Source organism: Rhinatrema bivittatum, chromosome 16 (assembly GCF_901001135.1).
Source record: "Rhinatrema bivittatum chromosome 16, aRhiBiv1.1, whole genome shotgun sequence".
In the NCBI taxonomy this organism is placed as follows: domain Eukaryota; kingdom Metazoa; phylum Chordata; class Amphibia; order Gymnophiona; family Rhinatrematidae; genus Rhinatrema; species Rhinatrema bivittatum.
Window position 1 is genome coordinate 70961926 of NC_042630.1, and position 21716 is coordinate 70983641.

The 21716-nt window shown below is 45.3% G+C and overlaps 1 protein-coding gene across 1 annotated transcript in view; it reads right to left on the bottom strand.

Moving 5' to 3' along the window:
• PSMB6 (proteasome subunit beta 6) overlaps positions 1-21716 on the bottom strand; it is a 57093-nt gene that overhangs the window by 7235 nt on the left and 28142 nt on the right. Inside the window, 1 exon segment of the mRNA XM_029580102.1 lies at positions 15161-15305. Within this exon segment, the coding sequence (XP_029435962.1) occupies positions 15161-15305 (145 nt within the window).

A 21716-nucleotide genomic window follows, 5' to 3' on the forward strand; every position in this document is an offset into this window, starting at 1 on the left:
AACCGGGATGGTAGACCTCTTTGTCACCGCGGAGAACGCTGAATCCACTTTCGGAAGTCTGAGAAGCTCCAGCGCGTCCTCAGGTAGCGGGTAAAGCTTATCCATGGCCTTGCTGACCTTCAGTCCCAGCTCCAGAGTATCCCATTCTCGGAACAAAATATCCGTCGACGAAAAGTGAAATGGAAAAGCCACTGCTGGTCCCGTGAGACCTAAGAGAACCGGATCCATGTTGGCCTCTTGACGGACCACCACCGGCGGGGCCTCAATTCCTAGCTCCTGAAGAATGGCCGGAATTAATGGGGACAGTTCCTCCCTGCGAAATAGGCGGACCACCTTGGGATCATCCCCGTCCACGGCCTGTGCCCCTTTGCCCGCTCCGGGCTGGGTGGAACCGTCCGCCACTGCCTCCTCGGCCCCCTTCAGGGGCTCCTCGGAGGAATCCGTGTCAGCCGCGGAGGAAAACTCCGTATCAGACTCCTGTGGGACGCTACGCGGAGGCCGCTTCTCTCGCGGAAGCTGCCGGGAGGACCCCTCAACCTCCTTAGCTTTCCTTTTCTTCAGGACGTGCTTGCCAGGTCCCCCTCCAGGAGCTCCTCTGCGTCTGCGCTTGCTGCGCTTGCATTTAAGGACTTTACGCAACAGGAGCGCAAAGTCCGCTGAAAAGGAACCAGAATCCGAGGAATCGGCCCCGGAACCCTCAGGAGATCGAGGCCCCTCCGGAGCGACTCTCCCCCGCTGCGGGGAAAGCGCGGGAGGCAAGGCCGAGTTCCCTGCTGCCTCCCGTGCGATTTCGCAGCCGGTGGCCAAGATGGCCGCCACTCCCGGGCTGAGCGGGAAAAGGTCCTGAGGCCTCTCAGCTGAGGCACCACCGCGCGGCGGCGATCGCACGGCTCTGGACCGGGTCCCCCGAGGTGCCCCCGACGATCCTTCTCCTCCCGGGACGCAAGACGCGCAGAGGCCGTCCCACGATAGGCGCGTGCGCGCCGAGCCGCAGGCCTGACAAGTCGATCCACGCGGCATGGCGGCGAACGCAGCGAAACCAGGAGAGACGCGACCTTATTAAAAGAAAAAAATAGATCCGCGACTTCCCCTCTGCTAGCGGTGCCCCCCCCCCCCCCCCGACAAAACCGGAGCGGCGGCGCGAGGTAACAGAGAGCCGGCACACAACAGAAAAACAAATTTTATTTATTTATTTATTTATTTTTACTACCGCTTGTCGCTGTCCACGGTCCTGGAGCCCTGTTGCAGTAGGGGTGAGTGAACCGGGCTCCCCGGTGTCACCCCTGGCGCTGCTACTAGAAAGCCGGGTCCTCGACCCTACCAAAGGGGGGATGGTCCCCTCAGAACCTCACAACCCCCCTGGGAGGCAGGGTGGACCGGGACTTCACTCACTAATAAAATACAAATTTAAAAGAAAAATCTCAACTAAAATCCCAAAAAACAACCAAACCTGACTGACTACCAGAATAAGGGCAGGCAGGGGCTGTGACTGCACCTGCACCATCTACTGGAGACAGAGTAAGACTGAGGGGGCTGTGACTGGCACAGGGTCATATATGACTCACTCCGACAAGTTTTGCTCTGTCTCCATCTACTGGTGCGGAGTCACAACCCAGGTGTCCTGGACTGATCCTGGTACGTACAGGGAACAGGCATTCAGTGGTGTGCGCCCAGCCACCTTTCCTGTATTTAAATGAGGGGGTTATGCTAAAAGGAGGTGCTAGGGACAATAGTGTGTACCTAGAGCCTCAATATTAGAGGAAAACCAGGAGAGGTGGCTGTCAGTGGGTTCAGGAAACAGACGTTCAATTTTACGAGTGTCTGTTTTCCGAACTTGCTGACAGCCATGGGTTAGGAAAATGGACGCCGGCAAAATTGATCATCTGTTTTCCTAACCTGCTGGCATGTTTATTTTATTTATTTATTTTACATTTTTGGTTTCTCAGACTTAATATCGCCAGGATATTAAGTTGGAGGATGTACAAAAAAGCAGGTGTTAATTTTTGAGCGTAAAATGTGCGGCTTGGCCACCCTTTTTTTTTTTTTCAGTATCCTGGGTTCATAACTAACAACCTCATCAACATGTATTTGCCTGTGATGAGCGCTAATCATTTTTTTTTTGGGGGGGGGGGGGGGGGGGAAGATGTTGGATGTGCGTTTCCGATGTGCTAAACCCCTTACAGTATAAGGAGTAGCGAACGCGCATCAAAAATGCATGTCCAACTGCATGTTTAAAGTGCGCTTAGCTAAGCGCACTGTTTTAGTATCATCCTGACAGTGGGTAAGTGGCAACATGGAGATTCAGTCCTTTCACTTATGCTAATGGAAGACTGAAGGAATTAATGGCTATGATACAATATCAGACAGTAAACCTTACACCTGCTCTCCTTATCTACTACTGCATGTGTGACCTTCAAAAAGGTAACTTAATGAAGAAATTACTTACCTGATAATTTCGCTTTCCTTAGTATAGACAGATGGACTTAGGACCAGTGGGTTATGTGTTCCTCTGCCAGCAGATGGGAGACTGAGTCAGATTTCAAAGCTGACGTCACCCTAGATATACCTCTGCAGTGACCTCAGCTCCTCAGTATCCTCCTCGAAAAGCCATTGTGGATATATCTCTTTGCATAAACATCTTGATTAACTTCTCAAACTTGATTAAACTGGTTTCAAAACTGGAGACCACCAGTCAAATCAAAGCCGACACCAGACTAAACTGCGGGTGTCTTGGGTAGGCAACAGCTTACCATTATTTGTTTAGTTTAGGGGTTCGTTTTCTGGGGTCCTCCTTCTCTGGGGCAGCCATGGGTGGTATGCTGAGTCCATCTGTCTACACTAAGGAAAACAAAATTATCAGGTAAGTAATTTCTCCATTTCCTAGCATGTAGCCAGATGGACTCAGAACCAGTGGGATGTACAAAAGCTACTCCCAGACGGGGGGGGAGGGGAGGCTGCCCGTGGCCCACTTAGTACTGCCCTTGCGAAGGCTGCATCTTCTCGGGCCTGAACATCCAGATGGTAGAACCTGGAGAAGGTATGTAGGGAGGACCACGTCGCCGCCTGACAGATCTCGGTGGGCGATAGCAGTTTGGTTTCTGTCGAAGATACTGCCTGGGCCCGAGTAGAATGAGCCTTAACCTGCAGTGGTAAAGGTTTTCCTGCCTCTATATAGGCTGCCTTATTTTCTTGATCCAGTGGGCTATGGTTGCCCGCGAGACCGCTTCTCCTTCTTTGAAGAACCAACAGGCAATCAGTTTTGCACACCGGTTCCGATCTTTTCAGGTATCGCACCAGGAGTCTGCCGATATTTAATGGCGAAGAAGGCGGGAGTCTTCAGAGTCCTTTTGCTCATCTGGAGATAGTAGAGAGATGGCCTGGTTCAAATGAAACTCGGAAACAAAGTTCGGTAGGAAGGAGGGGATGGTGCACAGCTGTATGGTTCCAGGGGTGAACTTAAGGAATGGTTCACAACAGGATAGTGCCTGTAGTTCGGAGATGCGATGAGCTGAACATATTGCCACCAAGAATCCAGTCTTCAATGTAAGATGTGTAATGGTCTGAAGGAAGACCTCCAGGGTTGTTGCCATGAGGCAGAGGACTTGAAGATAGTCCCATACCTTGGGGCATGCATTGGTCATCAATCGTCGTAATTGTTCCATCAGCTTCCTTCTCCTCGGGGGAGAGAGGAAGACTTGGCTCTGTTTGGTGTCGAAATGGGTCCCCAGGTACTCTAGAGACTGAGAGGGCTGCACACTGCTCTTGCCCGTGTTCAAGACCCAACAGAGTTCCTGCAGTAGGTTCTTGACTCTGCTGGTCACCTGTCTGCTCTCCTCCGAAGACTTTGCCCTGATCAGCCAGTCGTCCAGGTAAGGGTGTACCAAGATCCCTTCCTTCTTCAGTGTTGCCACGACCACCATAATATTGGAGAATGTTCTGGGGGCGGTTGCTAGTCCAAAGGATAGAGCTCGGAACTGGTAATGGTGTCCCAGTATCGCAAAGCGCAGAAAACGCTGATGATCTTATTGGACTGGAATGTGAATGTAGACTTCAGAGAGGTCCAAGGAGGTTAGGAACTCTCCTGGTTATAATGCCATTATTACGGAGCGAAGAGTCTCCATGCGGAAGTGTGGTATCCACAGATGACGGTTGACATTGAGATCCAAGATGGGTCTGAACGATCCTTCCTTGTTGGGAACAATAAAATAGATGGAATAGTGCCCCGTATTTTGTTGGGGCATAGAAACCAGAGATATTGCCTTCAGACTGAGTAGTTCCAATAATTAGAAAAATAGTCCAAGTGCCCGTAACTAAAAACTCACCTGAGCTAAAAAATTCTAACCTATCCCTATCAATTAAAAAGCAGAATGAAAATACAAACAAAACACAAACTTTGAAACATTTGTATGCTAATGACAGAAGTCTAAGAAGTAAGATGGGAGAATTAGAATGTATAGCAGTGAATGATGACAGACTTAACTGACATCTCAGAGACATGGTGGAAAGATGATAACCAATGGGACAGTGCTATACCGGGGTACAAATTATATCGCAATGACAGAGAAGGACATCAGGGAGGAGGTGTGGTGCTTTATGTCCGGGATGGCATAGAGTCCAACAGGATAAACATCCTGCATGAGACTAAATACAAAATTGAATCTTTATGGGTAGAAATCCCTTGTGTGTCAGGGAAGACTATAGTGATAGGGGTATACTACCATCCACCTGGTCAAGATGGTGAGACAGACAGTGAAATGCTAAGAGAAATTAGGGAAGCTAACCAAATTGGTAGCGCGGTAATAATGGGAGACTTCAATTACCCCAATATTGACTGGGTAAATGTATCATTGGGAGAGATAACGTTCCTGGATGGAATAAATGATAGCTTTATGGAGCAATTTGTTCAGGAACCGACGAGAGAGGGAGCAATTTTAGATCTAATTCTCAGTGGAGCACAGGAGTTGGTGAGAGAGGTAATGATGGTGGGGCCGCTTGGCAATAGTGATCATAATATGATCAAATTTGATTTAATGACTGGAAGAGGAACAGTGTGCAAATCCAAGGCTCTCATGCTAAACTTTCAAAAGGGAAACTTTGATAAAATGAGAAAAGTTGTTAGAAAAAAACTGAAAGGAGCAACTACAAAAGTAAAAAATGTCCAAGAAGCGTGTTAAAAAATACCATTCTAGAAGCACAGTCTAGATGTATTCCACACATTAAGAAAGGTGGAAAGAAGGCAAAACGATTACCGGCATGGATAAAAGGGGAGGTGAAAGAAGCTATTTTAGCCAAAAGATCTTCATTCAAAAATTGGAAGAAGGATCCAACAGAAGAAAATACGATAAAGCATAAACATTGGCAAGTTAAATGTAAGACATTGATAAGACAAGCTAAGAGAGAATTTGAAAAGAAATTGGCTGTAGAGGCAAAAACTCACAGTAAAAACTTTTTTAAATATATCCGAAGCAGAAAGCCTGTGAGGGCGTCAGTTGAACCGTTAGATGATCGAGGTGTTAAAGGGGCACTTAGAGAAGATAAGGCCATCGCAGAAAGATTAAATGATTTATTTGCTTCGGTGTTTACTGAAGAGGATGTTGGGAAGGTACCCGAAATGGAGAAGGTTTTCATGGGTAATGATTCAGATGAACTGAATCAAATCACGGTGAACCTAGAAGATGTGGTAGGCCTGATTGACAAACTGAAGAGTAGTAAATCACCTGGACCGGATGGTATACACCCCAGAGTTCTGAAGGAACTAAAAAATGAAATTTCAGACCTATTAGTAAAAATTTGTAACCTATCATCATTAAAGTCATCCATTGTACCTGAAGACTGGAGGATAGCTAATCTAGCCCCAATATTTAAAAAGGGCTCCAGGGGCGATCCGGGAAACTACAGACCGGTTAGCCTGACTTCAGTGCCAGGAAAAATAGTGGAAAGTGTTCTAAACAACAAAATCACAGAACATATAGAAAGACATGGTTTAATGGAACAAAGTCAGCATGGCTTTACCCAGGGCAAGTCTTGCCTCACAAATCTGCTTCACTTTTTTGAAGGAGTTAATAAACACGTGGATAAAGGTGAACCGGTAGATGTAGTATACTTGGATTTTAAGAAGACGTTTGACAAACTTCCTCATGAGAGGCTTCTAGGAAAAGTAAAAAGTCATGGGATATGTCCTTTTGTGGATTACAAACTGGCTAAAAGACAGGAAACAGAGTAGTATTAAATGGACAATTTTCTCAGTGGAAGGGAGTAGACAGTGGAGTGCCTCACGGATCTGTATTGGGACCCTTACTTTTCAATATATTTATAAATGATCTGGAAAGAAATACGAGTGAGAATCAAATTTGCAGATGATACAAAATTGTGTAGATTAGTTAAATCACAAGCAGATTGTGATAAATTGCAGGAAGACCTTGTGAGACTGGAAAATTGGGCATCCAAATGGCAGATGAAATTTAATGTGGATAAGTGCAAGGTGATGCATAAAGGGAAAAATAACCCATGCTATAATTACACAATGTTGGGTTCCATATTAGGTGCTACAACCTAAGAAAGATCTAGGGGGTCATAGTGAATAACACATTGAAATTGTCGGTTCAGTGTGCTGCGGCAGTCAAAAAAGCAAACAGAATGTTGGGAATTATTAGAAAGGGAATGGTGAATAACACGGAAAATGTCATAATGCCTCTGTATCGCTCCATGGTGAGACCGCACCTTGAATACTGTGTACAATTCTGGTCACCGCATCTCAAAAAAGATATAATTGCGATGGAGAAGGTACAGAGAAGGGCTACCAAAATGATAAGGGGAATGGAACAGCTCCCCTATGAGGAAAGACTAAAGAGGATAGGACTTTTCAGCTTGGAGAAGAGATGACTAAGGGGGGATATGATAGAGGTGTTTAAAATCATGAGAGGTCTAGAACGGGTAGATGTGAATCGGTTATTTACTCTTTCGGATAGTAGAAAGACTAGGGGGCACTCCATGAAGTTAGCATGGGGCACATTTAAAACTAATCTGAGAAAGTTCTTTTTTACTCAACGCACAATTAAACTCTGGAATTTGTTGCCAGAGGATGTGGTTAGTGCAGTTAGTATAGCTGTGTTTAAAAAAGGATTGGATAAGTTCTTGGAGGAGAAGTCCATTACCTGCTATTGAGTTCACTTAGAGCAGGGGTCGGGAACCCATGGCTCCCGAGCCAGATATGGCTCTTTTGAGGGCTGCATCTGGCTCGCAGACAAGTGTCGCCATACTTCGCGGTTCCCCGCTGACCCAGCTGCTCCCCGGTCCTCCGCCGCCCGGGCTTAAAATGCTGTCAGCCCGGGCGGAACGCGGCAGGACAGCTGGAGTCAGCGGCACCGGCGTGCTCTCTTCTCCGCCCCCCCCCCCCCGCGGCCCGGAAGAGGAAGTGGAGAGCATCGGGTGCCTGCGCGGGAAGAAGAGACCACACTAGCGTGGTCTCTTCTTCCGCGCAGGCACCCGATGCTCACCACTTCCTCTTCCGGGCCGCGGGGGGGGGGGGGGGGGGGGAAGAGGAGAAGAGAGCACGCCGACTGGAGTCATCCGGGTGCCAGCGCTGGAGTCATCGGGTGCCTGCGCGGGTCTTCCCGCGCAGGCACCCGATGCTCTCCACTTCCTCTTCCGGGCCGCGGGAAGAAGAGAGCACCGGCGTGCTCTCTTCTTCCCGCGGCCCGGAAAAGGAAGTGGAGAGCATCGGGTGCCTGCGCGGGAAGACCCGCGCAGGCACGCTAGTGTCCGACGGGAAGAAGACTGCAGCGCGGCACGGAGGAAAATGAAAATCTTCAACCGCGGCCGATGGGACTCCGCCTTCGCCTCCGCGAGGGCTGAAAATGAAGGAGGTTAGCGTTGGGAGGTGGCTGCTGCTGCCGCGAGTTCCCGGGGGGGGGGAGGGGGAGAGAGAGAGTGAATGAGCGAGATGTGTGTTTGAGATCCTGTGTGTGTGAGTGAGAGATTGCATGTATGTGAATGATTGAGAGCCTGTATATGTGAAAGAGAGTATGTCTGTGATTGAGATCCTGCCTGTGAGAGAGAGAGCATGAATATAAGTTTACCATTGGGAACCTGTATGTGTAAGTTTGTAATTGAAAACCTGTTTGTTTGAAAGAGTATGTGTGTATGATTGAGATCCTTTATGTGTGAGAGAGATCATGTGTATGTATGATTAAGAGCCTGTGTGTATAAGTAAGAGAGAGATCATGTGTGTCTGTGTCTGATTGACAGCTGATTTAGGTGAGGGAGCATGTGAGTATGTGATTGAGAGCCTGTGTGTAAATGAGAGAAAGAGAGGACATGTTTGTAAGCATGTGAATGAGAGTCTGTGTGTGAGAGAAAAAGACAGCATGTATTTATGTGATTGAAAGCCTGTGTGTGTGTAAGTGTGAAAAGATAGACAGCATGTGTGTAAATGTGTAATTAAGAGCCTATATAAGTGAGAGAGAAAAAACATTTGTATATGTGAGTGACTGAGAGCATGTGTGTATAGGTGTGTCATTGAAAGCCAGTGTGAGAGAGAGCGCTGGTATGTGACAGAGAGGAGAAAGTTCCAAGCAAACCACCCCACCTCCTGCTAATTCAGAACAATCTCAGGACACCTGGATATCAAACGTTCCCAGGTATGCAGAGCAAAAAAATTTTTGTATCCTTATTATTTTTCATTACTGGATCTTTGTGTCTGCTATTTTGAAATATTTTGTTGGTATCTGGAAATGTTTTATATGAGTTTTTAATTATTGGATATTCCACTCATCAGCTGTTTCGAAATATGTTCTTTTTGTTAGTACAGTTTTACTGCTGATGATTTTATATTTCTTGATTTGTTTTATAAGGATGTGTGATGTTTCTTTTTTCCTTTGTTACACTGCATACAGAGACTCTGGCTTGTTGCAGTTTCCAATTCAGTTTTTGTCTGCATGCTTCTTGTTATGCGTTTTGGTCTCTTTATTCTATGTTAGGTGAGGGACAGCACGTGATTCAGGTGAGGTTTTCTGCTGGCGTGTAGTTTCTGTGTAGGACTCTATAGCAGCCTGACTTGGTCCGTTTTCCTAATAGGAGATGTATTGGTGTCTTAAGGCCTGGTGTAATATTTTCAGAGACTTATTGTACTTTAAAAGTGTGATCTTACATAAAATGCACACATTTACTTGTATTTAGTTTTAAACATATTGTATGGCTCTCATGGAATTACATTTTAAAATATGTGGCGTTTATGGCTCTCTCAGCCAAAAAGGTTCCTGACCCCTGACTTAGAGAATAGCCACTGCCATTAGCAATGGTAACATGGAACAGACTTAGTTTTTGGGTAATTGCCAGGTTCTTATGGCCTGGATTGGCCACTGTTGGAAACAGGATGCTGGGCTTGATGGACCCTTGGTCTGACCCAGTATGGCATTTTCTTATGTTCTTATAGTGCCTTCCAGACGTTTTTTGTTGTGAATTGAGCTCCACGATCGGAGACTATGTGCTTAGGCAAGCCATGCAGGCGGAAGATGTGAGAGATAAATAGCTTGGCGAGCTCCATGGTGGTGGGTAAGCTTAGGAGAGCCACAAAATGTGCCGTCTTCGAAAACCGATCAACGGTCACCCAAAGAACATAAGAAATTGCCATGCTGGGACAGACCAAGGGTCCATCAAGCCCAGCATCCTGTTTCCAACAGAGGCCAAAAACCAGGCCACAAGAACCTGGCAATTACCCAAACACTAAGAAGATCCCATGCTACTGATGCAATTAATAGCAGTGGCTATTCCCTAAGTATAATTGATTAATAGCCATTAATGGACTTCTCCTCCAAGAACTTATCCAAACCTTTTTTGAACCCAGCTACACTAAGTGCACTAACTACCTTCTCTGGCAACAAATTCCAGAGCTTTATTGTGCGTTGAGTGAAAAAGAATTTTCTCCGATTAGTCTTAAATGTGTTACTTGCTAGCTTCATGGAATGCCCCCTAGTCCTTCTATTATTTGAAAGTGTAAATAACCGAGTCACATCTACTCGTTCAAGACCTCTCATGATCTTAAAGACCTCTATCATATCCCCCCTCAGCCTTCTCTTCTCCAAGCTGAACAGCCCTAACCTCTTCAGCCTTTCCTCATAAGGGAGCTGTTCCATCCCCTTTATCAGTTTGGTTGCCCTTCTCTGTACCTTCTCCATCGCAACTATATCTTTTTTGACATGCGGCGACCAGAATTGTACACAGTATTCAAGGTGCTGTCTCACCATGGAGCGATACAGAGGCATTATGACATTTTCCATTCTATTAACCATTCCCTTCCTAATAATTCCTAACATTCTATTTGCTTTTTTGACTGCTGCAGCACACTGAGCCGATGATTTTAAAGTATTATCCACTATGATGCCTAGATCTTTTTCCTGGGTGGTAGCTCCTAACATGGAACCTAACATCGTGTAACTACAGCAAGGGTTATTTTTCCCTATGTGCATCACCTTGCACTTGTCCACATTAAATTACATCTGCCATTTGGATGCCCAATCTTCCAGTCTTGCAAGGTCCTCCTGTAATGTATCACAGTCTGCCTGTGATTTAACTACTCTGAATAATTTTGTATCATCCGCAAATTTGATAACCTCACTCGTCGTATTCCTTTCCAGATCATTTATATATATATATATTGAAAAGCACCGGTCCCAATACAGATCCCTGAGGTACTCCACTGTTTACCCTTTTCCACTGAGAATATTGACCATTTAATCCTATTCTCTGTTTCCTGTCTTTTAACCAGTTTGTAATCCACGAAAGGACATCGCCTCCTATCCCATGACTTTTTACTTTTCGTAGAAGCCTCTCATAAGGGACTTTGTCAAACGCCTTCTGAAAATCCAAATACACTACATCTACCGGTTCACCTTTATCCACATTTTTATTAACCCCTTCAAAAAAAAATGAAGCAGATTTGTTAGGCAAGACTTCCCTTGGGTAAATCCATGTTGACTGTGTCCCATTAAATCATGTCTTTCTATATGCTCTACAATTTTGATCTTGAGAATAGTTTCCACTATTTTTCCCGGCACTGAAGTCAGGCTCACTGGTCTATAATTACTCGGATCGCCCCTGGAGCCTTTTTTAAATATTGGGGTTACATTGGTCACCCTTCAGTCTTCAGGTACAATGGATGATTTTAATGATAGGTTACAAATTTTAACTAATAGATCAGAAATTTCATTTTTGAGTTCCTTAAGAACCCTAGGATGCATACCATCCGGCCCAGGTGATTTGCTACTCTTTAGTTTGTCAATCTGGCCTACTACATCTTCCAGGTTCACAGTGATTTCGTTCAGTTCGTCTGAGTCATCACCCCTGAAAACCATCTCCGGAACTGGTATCTTCCCAACATCCTCATTAGTAAACACGGAGGCAAAGAATTCATTTAGTCTTTCTGCAATGGCCTTATCTTCCCTAAGAGCCCCTTTAACCCCTCTGTCATCTAATGGTCCAACTGACTCCCTCACAGGTTTCTTGCTTTGGATATATTTTAAAAAGTTTTTATTATGAGTTTTTGCCTCTATGGCCAACTTCATTTCAAATTCTCTCTTCGCCTGTCTTATCAATGTTTTACACTTACCTTGACAATGCTTATGTTTTATCCTATTTTCTTCAGATGGATCCTTCTTCCAATTTTTGAAGGATTTTTTTTGGCTAAAATAGCCTCTTTCACCTCACCTTTTAACCATGATGGTAATCGTTTTGCCTTCCTTCCACCTTTCTTAATGCGCGGAATACATATGGACTGCGCCTCTAGGATTGTATTTTTAAACAATGTCCAAGCCTGTTGATCACTTTTAACCTTTGCAGCTGCACCTTTCCGTTTTTTTCTAACTATTTTCCTCATTTTATCAAAGTTTCCCTTTTTAAAATTTAGTGTTAGAGCTGCAGATTTACTTATTGTCCCCCTTCCAGTTATTAGTTTAAATTTGATCATGTTATGATCACTGTTGCCAAGTGACCCCACCACCGTTACTTCTTTCACCAAATCTTGCGTTCCACTAAGAATTAAATCTAAAATAGCTCCCTCTCTTGTAGGTTCCTGAACCAATTGCTCCATGAAAGACTAAAGAGGTTAGGACTTTTCAGCTTGGAGGGGGGATATGATAGAGACGTTTAAAATTATGAGAGGACTAGAATGGGTAGATGTGAATCTGTTATTTACTCTTTCGGATAGTAGAAAGTTAGGGGGCACTCCATGAAGTTAGCATGGGGCACATTTAAAACTAATCGGAGAAAGTTCTTTTTTACTCAACGCACAATTAAACTCTGGAATTTGTTGCCAGAGGATGTGGTTAATGCAGTTAGTATAGCTGTGTTTAAAAAAGGATTGGATAAGTTCTTGGAGGAGAAGTCCATTACCTGCTATTAAGTTCACTTAGAGAATAGCCACTGCCATTAGCAATGGTAACATGGAATAGACTTAGTTTTTGGGTACTTGCCAGGTTCTTATGGCTTGGATTGGCCACTGTTGGAAACAGGATGCTGGGCTTGATGGACCCTTGGTCTGACCCATTATGGTATTTTCTTATGTTCTTGTCAGAGTGGCTTCCACTGCCAGTGTCTCTTGGTGTGGGAGTGGCAGGGTGACATCATAAATTTGTCCCGAAAGATGCTGCGGAACTCAAGAGAGTAACCTTCTCGAATGATGTTTAGTACCCCTTTGTCCAATGTGATCTCGACCCATCTTTGGTAGAAGAGGAAAAGTCGACCCCCTATTTCCTCTTCCTGTGGATGGGTTGGCCCATTCTCATTGGGGAGCACGGCTGGAATCTGCCACCGGGCCTATTCCTCCCTCTTGGTCTGTCAGTTCCGAAAGGGCTGTGACCTTCCAGAGGGACGAGGTGCCTGGAACTGTGAGTTCCTGTAGGGTCTACAACGTTACAAAACCTCTGCCCCTGGTTCTTCTGGGGGAGGGGCGCGGGAATCATTTACCCAGTCTTCTTGTAGCCGAGGCACTGGAGATTCGCCCACTTGCTGGCTAACTTCTCCAATTCACTTCTGAATAAGAGATCCTTTAAAGGGCATTCTTGTGAGATTCGCTTTAGAGGTCGCATCAGCAGACCAATTCTGCAGCCATAGTGGTCTTCTGGCTGACACTACAAAGGCTACTCCTCTGGCTGAAGTACGCACCAGATCTGAGCTTGCTTCCGTCAGGAAGGCTACTGCCAGTTCCAACGTCTCACTGGTATATGTTCTGGACTTATTTGCCTCTCTTGAGAGGAGCAAGCAGAAACATGCCACCAGTGCGCAGCAGGAAGCAATATGCAGTGGCATTGCTGTTGTCTCGAAGGCTGCTTAAGAATGGATTCCAATCATCTATCCTGAGTATCCTTCAATGCAGCCCCTCCCTCAACGGGAATGGTTGTTTGCTTTGAGATGGCAGAGACCATGGCGTCCACTGTGTGAAAACGCAGGCGTTCCTTGGTAGCCCGTTCCAGAAGGTATAAGGCTTCCAAGGCCCAACCTCCTTTAAAGCTGGCCTCTGGGACATCCCACTCAAGGTCAATCAGTTCCTGGATGGCTTCCATCTTTGGGAAGTAGCATAAGGCTTTAGGGACACCAAGATGTGGTTCTTCTTTGGTTCCACCATAGGGTCTGTGCCTGAAATACCCAGAGTTTTCAGAGTCTGGGAAACAAGGGCTGGTAATTCATCCCTATGGAAGAAGCAGAGCATGGTCCGGTATGGTTCCAGGCCTGGAAGGATTTCTCCTTCTTCCAGGGAGCCACCATCATCATCTGAGGTATCCGGGTCCCTGTCAGGGAAATTCTTGGTCAGGCGAGGCATCCAATTAGAGATGGGAGGATCTTGTGCTTCTGGCAGGGGTTGAGCCCGGGACGTAGCTGAGGCTGATTGCGCCCGAACGAAGGCTTGCAGCCCTTGGAAAAATTCTAACCAGGAGAAGGTCCCTGGATCCATGTTAATCCTGGGGGGGGGGGGGGGTGTTGGAGTAGGGGCCCCTGAAGTGCTCTCTTGTGGGGAAGCCATCTCAGGGTTGCATAGATCCAGGGAGCTATCATATGTAGTAGTTCCGGACTCATCTTCCGACAGTGAGGGGCCAGGCTTTGCTCCCCCCTGGGCTTCTTCACAATGCTGACTCAGGCAGGACTCCAGTTCAGGCTGTGCGGCTCTTATGTGGCAGGCTGTGCAAAGAGAGTGCCTTCTGGCCTTCTTGGTTACCGGTGCCATTGCCTCTATGTCTAGTCGCACAGGAAATGAGCTTCAATGCGCGCCTGTAGTTGCAAGCGCGGTTGTGCGCTCAGTGTGCACTGGGCACACAAGTTAGGCGCATCGGCCGTCTGGCCTGCCTCGTGCATACCGCCGGTCGAAAAGGGAAGATGGTGCAGACGACCCCCAGAGGGTCTCATGTGTGGAACCTTGCACCAGATCGGGGCCTAGCCCGACCAAGGCTGCTCAACCTGATCGGTGCTCCCTTTTTTACCTCGCCGGAAGGAGGAGGAAGAATTGATATGGCAATTTGAGCTCTGGAGACCAGAGACCTGAATTTAAAGTTTTCTGCTTACCGATCGTGTGCTGGATGGTCTCCAGCTGCGGAGGGAGAGGGTTTTACCTTCACCACCGTGCTCGGTTATGCACCCGCTGCCTTTCAGCCACTCTGGGGGCTAAGTCCATGCTGGGAACCAGCTACCGGACCAAGGCACACCTCAAGAATTCTCAACTGGGGGAGGGACCCTTAGGTATTACCGCAGGAGAGCGCAGCTCGATCTTCTTTAAGGTAATTTTGTCTTCTTACTATAATTTTCCTAACACTGCTAGTGTCTGGGATAATGTTCATATCTGCTAGGAGACAGAGATACTGCGGAGCTGAAGTCACTGCAGGGGTATATCTAGGGTGACGTCAGCTTTGAAATCTGACTCCATCTCCCATTTGCTGGCAGAGGAACACATAACCCACTGGTCCTGAGTCCATCTGGCTACATGCTAGGAAATCTATTTTACATACATATCAATTCCCTTTGAAAGATGTACATACAACAGGAAGCACAAAGATATCAATTCCCTTTGCAGAGCTGTACACACAAGTAAGGAATACATACATACAATAACTGGTATTTATAACACAGTAGCCTATTGCTTCTACAAGAACAATTCTTTTCAGAAGATATCGGTTACCATTGGCTGTAAATAGTAAGCATTCATCCCTGTTCATCCCAGGCTTGTATGAAGAGTCCACAAAACCATAGATGTAAGAACTGCCAGAGCCACCCACAGAGAAGGGCTGACGCACCATCATACCACCAATGGGAACAGTATATACCTAGAGAGAAAGGAAAGAATAAGCAAACTCATTGGGACCATGCACGTTAAGAGAGGAGAGTATAGGAAAATTGGTTCTTAGCTGCTAATTTCCGTCCCTGTAATTCTACAGATCAGTTCAGACACCTGGGTTTTGCCTCCCTGCCAGTAGATTTGGGGGGGGAACAGAGACAGTTTCACTTACAGTGCCCTATAATCTAGTGTGCCACCTGGTGCCCCTCAACATTGACCTATACCCAAGATGATTAGAAATAAACTAACAAATAAGTCTCCAAAACCCTCTCAACTAGCAGGAAGGTAAAACCTCAAAGGCAAAAATCCTTTCCAACAGTAATAAAGAAGAACATCATTGAATCCCTCAACAACTCTGCATTAGGCATAAAACTGTCAGTACTAGCAGACTCTCCCAAATGGGTGGGACTCTGGACTGCTCTATTATTACATGAACGAAAATTAGTAGGTAAGAACCAAAATTTCTTTTCCTGTTCATACCCAGATCAGTCCAGACTCCTGGGATGTAGCCAAGCTTCCTAACACAGGGTGGGAATGGGTGTAAGGATACATTTTAGGCAAGCTAGATAGATCTCCGGAAGACTTTGTAAATCAAAGAGACAGCTATGGATCAGAACAGACTCCAATATTTGACAAGTATGAATCAATATATTACATATAATTTAATTACAAAGATAGTACAAAGGCATGACACTATTACCATTTGTTCCCCTATTCCTGAGACTTCCTGACACCAATATGTTAATAAGAGAGAGGATGGCCCCAAGGAACAACTGGTGTCCTTGTGAACATCAAAGGCTATGACATTTGGTATTTATCACCTGGGAAGATCAAATCCTAAAGGCCAATACCAATACCAATGAGCTGAAGTTAAACAATTGATGTCCTTTACCAAATGGGAGATCAAAGGACTGGTACTGAAATACCTTCCTGAGTAAAAGTAGGAGAGAGACAGCAGTTAGGTGAAGAATTTTTGGAAACAGTGGAATTGCTGGATGGTTGAAATTATATGGTGCAGTAAACGATATGAAGTAACTTCAGTGGAGAAGTGGTAAAATGATTAAGGAAACAGAGATGACTTTAAAAGAATGAGAAATTGAAAGTGAAAAAATCCGTTTAGTGAAATGAATACAGGTTCCCTAATTACCTTGGATTGGCAGTGATAGCCTGTGTGGTGTTGTACACTACGGAAAATATTATTCAGGAGCTTTTAGATGTGAATACAAAGCTAATTCCCTGAAGAAACCAACGGGTGAAACAGGAGCTTCCTGTCGGGACAGCAGTTGAATTACGACTAAGAAGGGACAGGCATTGAAAAGATCTTATATAATAAAGGACATTGAATTTGAGATGTTCAGGGAACAATAACTAATCTGAGGGAATGAAATAAGAAATTTGTGAAGTAATATGTTTACATTGAATTAAATGTTTACATTGTAATTAGGGTTTATTGCAATATTTGGGTAACATGTTTAATGTTAATGTGGAACATGTATGTATTTGATGTTAATTTTTAAAAGATTGTGTATAAATTGATGTGTAGTTGAATGAATGAGTGAATGTGTGTGAATATAGGGTGTGTTTCATGTATGTTTTTTAATATATGGAATAAAATATATAATATATTTAAAATGTAAATACGGGTATATTGTTTGTGAATCTATCAATTAGAATACCTGTATTAAACCCAGTGCAGGGAAATATACTCTTTGACCCTCCCTGGTTTAGCCAGGATTGTAATCCCCGCCGTGTTAGCCTGTTGTGATATCTTCCCAGATTAGTCAGGTCATTAAACATATTCGTGAGAGGAGTTGCTAGATATGCACCAAATATTTTATAAAATTTCCCCGTATACCCGATTAAATCCGGGGATTTCCCGGCCTTTAATTCTTTTATAACCTGAAGCGTTTCTGTTTCCTGTAACTTGCCATCTAAGAGCTCTCGGGCATTGGCATCCAGTGATGGGAGTGTGATATCACTAAGATAGTGAGATATCGCCTATCTGAATCATATAACTTGATAATAATTAAACCTTTCGCCAATTGCAGCCTGAGAGTAAAAATATTGCCCATCACTACTCTTTATTTTTGTAATTTGAGTCTTAGCCTCCTGTTCCTTGAGTTTCCGTGCTAAGTGCTTACTAGCCTTGATACCATATTCGAAATATTGTTTAAGAACGTCCAATTGGTGTGCCATCCTGCCTAATTCAAGATCACCAAGTTCTCTGTGAGCTTCCTTTAGCTGTTGGGTTATATAGAAACATAGAAACATAGAAATGACGGCAGAAGAAGACCAACCGGTCCATCCAGTCTGCCCAGCAAGCTTCACACATTTGTTCTCATACTTAACTGTTTCTCTTGGCTCTTAGTAACCTTATGTTCTAATTCCCTTTTCACCCCCACCATTAATGTAGAGAGCAGTGCTGGAGCTGCTTCCAAGTGAAATATTAAGTTTGATTAGTTGGGTAAGCGGCAGCATAGCTCTCTGCCATGAAGCAGAGGGCAATGCTGGAAATGTGTGAAGTATCAGTTTTTCTTTTCCCCTGTCATTGAAGCAAGGAGTCATGCCGGACATGCACCGAAAGTGAAGAATGCCTTGAAAGTCACATTAACTATCATCAAATATTGAAAAGCCTAATAATTGGTAATACCTATAAGCCCATGAACCCATCCCTGTTTTTTTTTCTTTTTTTCTTTTCTTTTTTTAATTGGGAGATGGATGCCCTTCATCCTTCTACTCTGTGAAGGTGGACACCTACCACCGGCCACTGGCATCCCGCTCCGTTAATGCCTCTGTGGCTACTGCCGCTCCATGCAGTGTTTTACTACCTGCTCTTTATATGCGTCCTCTAGAACTGATGGATCCCATCCCTGGGTTTTTTTATTATTTATTTAATTGGGAGATGACAGCCCTCCATCCTTCCGCTCCGTGAAGGTGGACACCTACCACTGGCATCCCGCTCCGTGAATGCCTCTGTGGCTACTGCCGCTCTGTGCAGTATTTTACTACCTGCTCTTTATATGGACACCTACCACTGGCCACTGGCATCCCGCTCCGTGAATGCCTCTGTGGCTACTGCCGCTCCGTGCAGTATTTTACTACCTGCTCTTTATATGTGTCCTCTAGACCTGATGGATCCCATCCCTGTTTTGTTTTTTGTTTTTGTTTTTTATTTAATTGGGAGATGACAGCCCTACATCCTTCCGCTCCATGAAGGTGGACACCTACCACTGGCCACTGGCATCCCGCTCCGTGAATGCCTCTGTGGCTCCACGTGTTTTTTTTATGTCTAAGTTCTAGTTGGGCTATTTGCTCCAGAAGCTGTAATCTTTTTAGCATTTTCCTTTTTAGTATACGCTGCCCTTGATATGAATAGCCCTCGTAGTACCACTTTCAAGCTTTCCCATAAGATACCCGGAGATACCTCCCCATTGTCGTTAATTTCTAGTAACATAAGAACATAAGAAAATGCCATACTGGGTCAGACCAAGGGTCCATCAAGCCCAGCATCCTGTTTCCAACAGTGGCCAATCCAGGCCATAAGAACCTGGCAAGTACCCAAAAACTAAGTCTATTCCATGTAACCATTGCTAATGGCAGTGGCTATTCTCTAAGTGAACTTAATAGCAAGTAATGGACTTCTCCTCCAAGAACCTATCCAATCCTTTTTTAAACACAGCTATACTAACTGCACTAACCACATCCTCTGGCAACAAATTCCAGAGTTTAATTGTGCGTTGAGTAAAAAAGAACTTTCTCCGATTAGTTTTAAATGTGCCCCATGCTAACCTTATGGAGTGCCCCCTAGTCTTTCTACTATCCGAAAGAGTAAATAACCCATTCACATCTACCCGTTCTAGACCTCTCATGATTTTAAACACCTCTATCATATATCCCCCCTCAGTCGTCTCTTCTCCAAGCTGAAAAGTCCTAACCTCTTTAGTCTTTCCTCATAGGGGAGTTGTTCCATTCCTTTTATCATTTTGGTAACCATTCTCTGTATCTTCTCCATCGCAATTATATCTTTTTTGAGATGCGGCGACCAGAATTGTACACAATATTCAAGGTGCGGTCTCCCCATGGAGCGATAGAGGCATTATGACATTTTCCGTTTTATTCACCATTCCCTTTCTAATAATTCCCAAAATTCTGTTTGCTTTTTTGACTGCCGACTGTACCGACAATTTCAATGTGTTATCCACTATGACACCTAGTTCTCTTTCTTGGGTTGTAGCACCTAATATGGAACCCAACATTGTGTAATTATAGCATGGGTTATTTTTCCCTATATGCATCACCTTGCACTTATCCACATTAAATTTCATCTGCCATTTGGATGCCCAATTTTCCAGTCTCACAAGGTCTTCCTGCAATTTATCACAATCTACTTGTGATTTAACTACTCTGAACAATTTTGTGTCATCTGCAAATTTGATTATCTCACTCATCTTATTTCTTTCCAGATCATTTATAAATATATTGAAAAGTAAGGGTCCCAATACAGATCCCTGAGGCACTCCACTGTCCACTCCCTTCCACTGAGAAAATTGCCCATTTAATCCTACTCTCTGTTTCCTGTCTTTTAGCCAGTTTGCAATCCACGAAAGGACATCGCCACCTATCCCATGACTTTTTACTTTTCCTAGAAGCCTCTCATGAGGAACTTTGTCAAAAGCCTTCTGAAAATCCAAGTATACTGTATCTACCGGTTCACCTTTATCCACATGCTTATTAACTCCTTCAAAAAAGTGAAGCAGATTTGTGAGGCAAGACTTGCCCTGGGTAAAGCCATGCTGACTTTGTTCCATTAAACCATGTCTTTCTATATGTTCTGTGATTTTGATGTTTAGAACACTTTCCACTATTTTTCCTGGCACTGAAGTCAGGCTAACCAGTCTGTAGTTTCCCGGATCGCCCCTGGAGCCCTTTTTAAATATTGGGGTTACATTTGCTATCCTCCAGTCTTCAGTTACAATGGATGATTTTAATGATAAGTTACAAATTTTTACTAATAAGTCTGAAATGTTCAGATTACTTACCTGGTAATCTTGTTTTCCTTAGTGTAGACAGATGGACTCAGGACAAATGGGATAGTATCCGCGTGCTAGCAGTTGGAGACGGATCTGACGTCAGCACAGGGGCGTGTATATATCCCCACAGGAAGCGCAGCTGTTCAGTAATCTTCCTTGCAAAAGCTGTTAGGGATGTGTGTACTGACGCTCAATGAAAAGTAAAGAAAAAAGTGAAAACAGGCCTCCCCTGACCGATTGACAGTGGCCGGAGACCGCCAGTCTTCCCAACCGGAAGGCGAGGATATAGGCAGAGTGTACGCTCTTAGGAACACAAAAGTCAAAGGCGTACCCGGAATCAGTGAAACCCATGGACACAGGCAGCTGGGCGGGATGCTGAGTCCATCTGTCTACACTAAGGAAAACAAGATTACCAGGTAAGTAATCTGAACATTTCCTGGCATGTAGCCAGATGGACTCAGGACAAATGGGATGTACCAAAGCTTTACACCCCGCCTGGGCGGGAGGCTGCCTGAGGACCATGCAGTACCGCCCTCGCAAAGGCCGAGTCCTCCCTGGCCTGGACATCCAGACGGTAGAACCGAGAAAAGGTATGGAGGGAGGACCATGTCGCCGCTTTACAGATGTCCGCCGGTGACAGCATCCGGGATTCAGCCCAAGACGCCGCTTGGGCTCTGGTAGAATGAGCCTTAACCTGTAGAGGCGGAGCCTTCCCAGCCGCCACGTAGGCGGCTCTGACCACGTCTTTAATCCAGCGGGCAATGGTGGGCCGAGAGGCCGCTTCACCTTGCTTCTTCCCGCTGTGTAGGACGAACAGATGGTCTGTCTTCCGCAGGTCTTGAGTCATTGTCAGATACCTGGGCAGCAATCTGCCGAGGTCGAGATGGCGTAATAAACGGCCTTCTTCAGATTTCTTCAAACCTACCGTGGTAGGCAAGGATATGGTTTGGTTAAGATGAAACTGTGAAACCACTTTAGGGAGAAAGGAGGGAACCGTCCGAAGATGGATAGACTCCGAAGTGATACGTAGAAAGGGGTCACGGCAGGACAGCGCCTGTAGTTCAGAGACGCGGCGTGCGGAGCATACGGCCAGCAGGAATACCAACTTCAGGGTTAGAGACCGTAGAGACAAGCCCCGAAGGGGTCGGAAGGTGGATCCCGCAAGGAAATCCAGAACCAGATTAAGGTTCCAGAAGGGTATAGGCCACTTTAGTGGCGGACGAATATGCTTGACGCCTTGCAGGAAACGAGAAACATCAGGGTGCTTGGCGATAGTCTTGCCACCTCTCCTGGGTCCATAGCACGATAGTGCCGCTACCTGAACCTTGATGGAGCTGAGGGAGAGACCCTTCTGAAGCCCATCCTGCAAG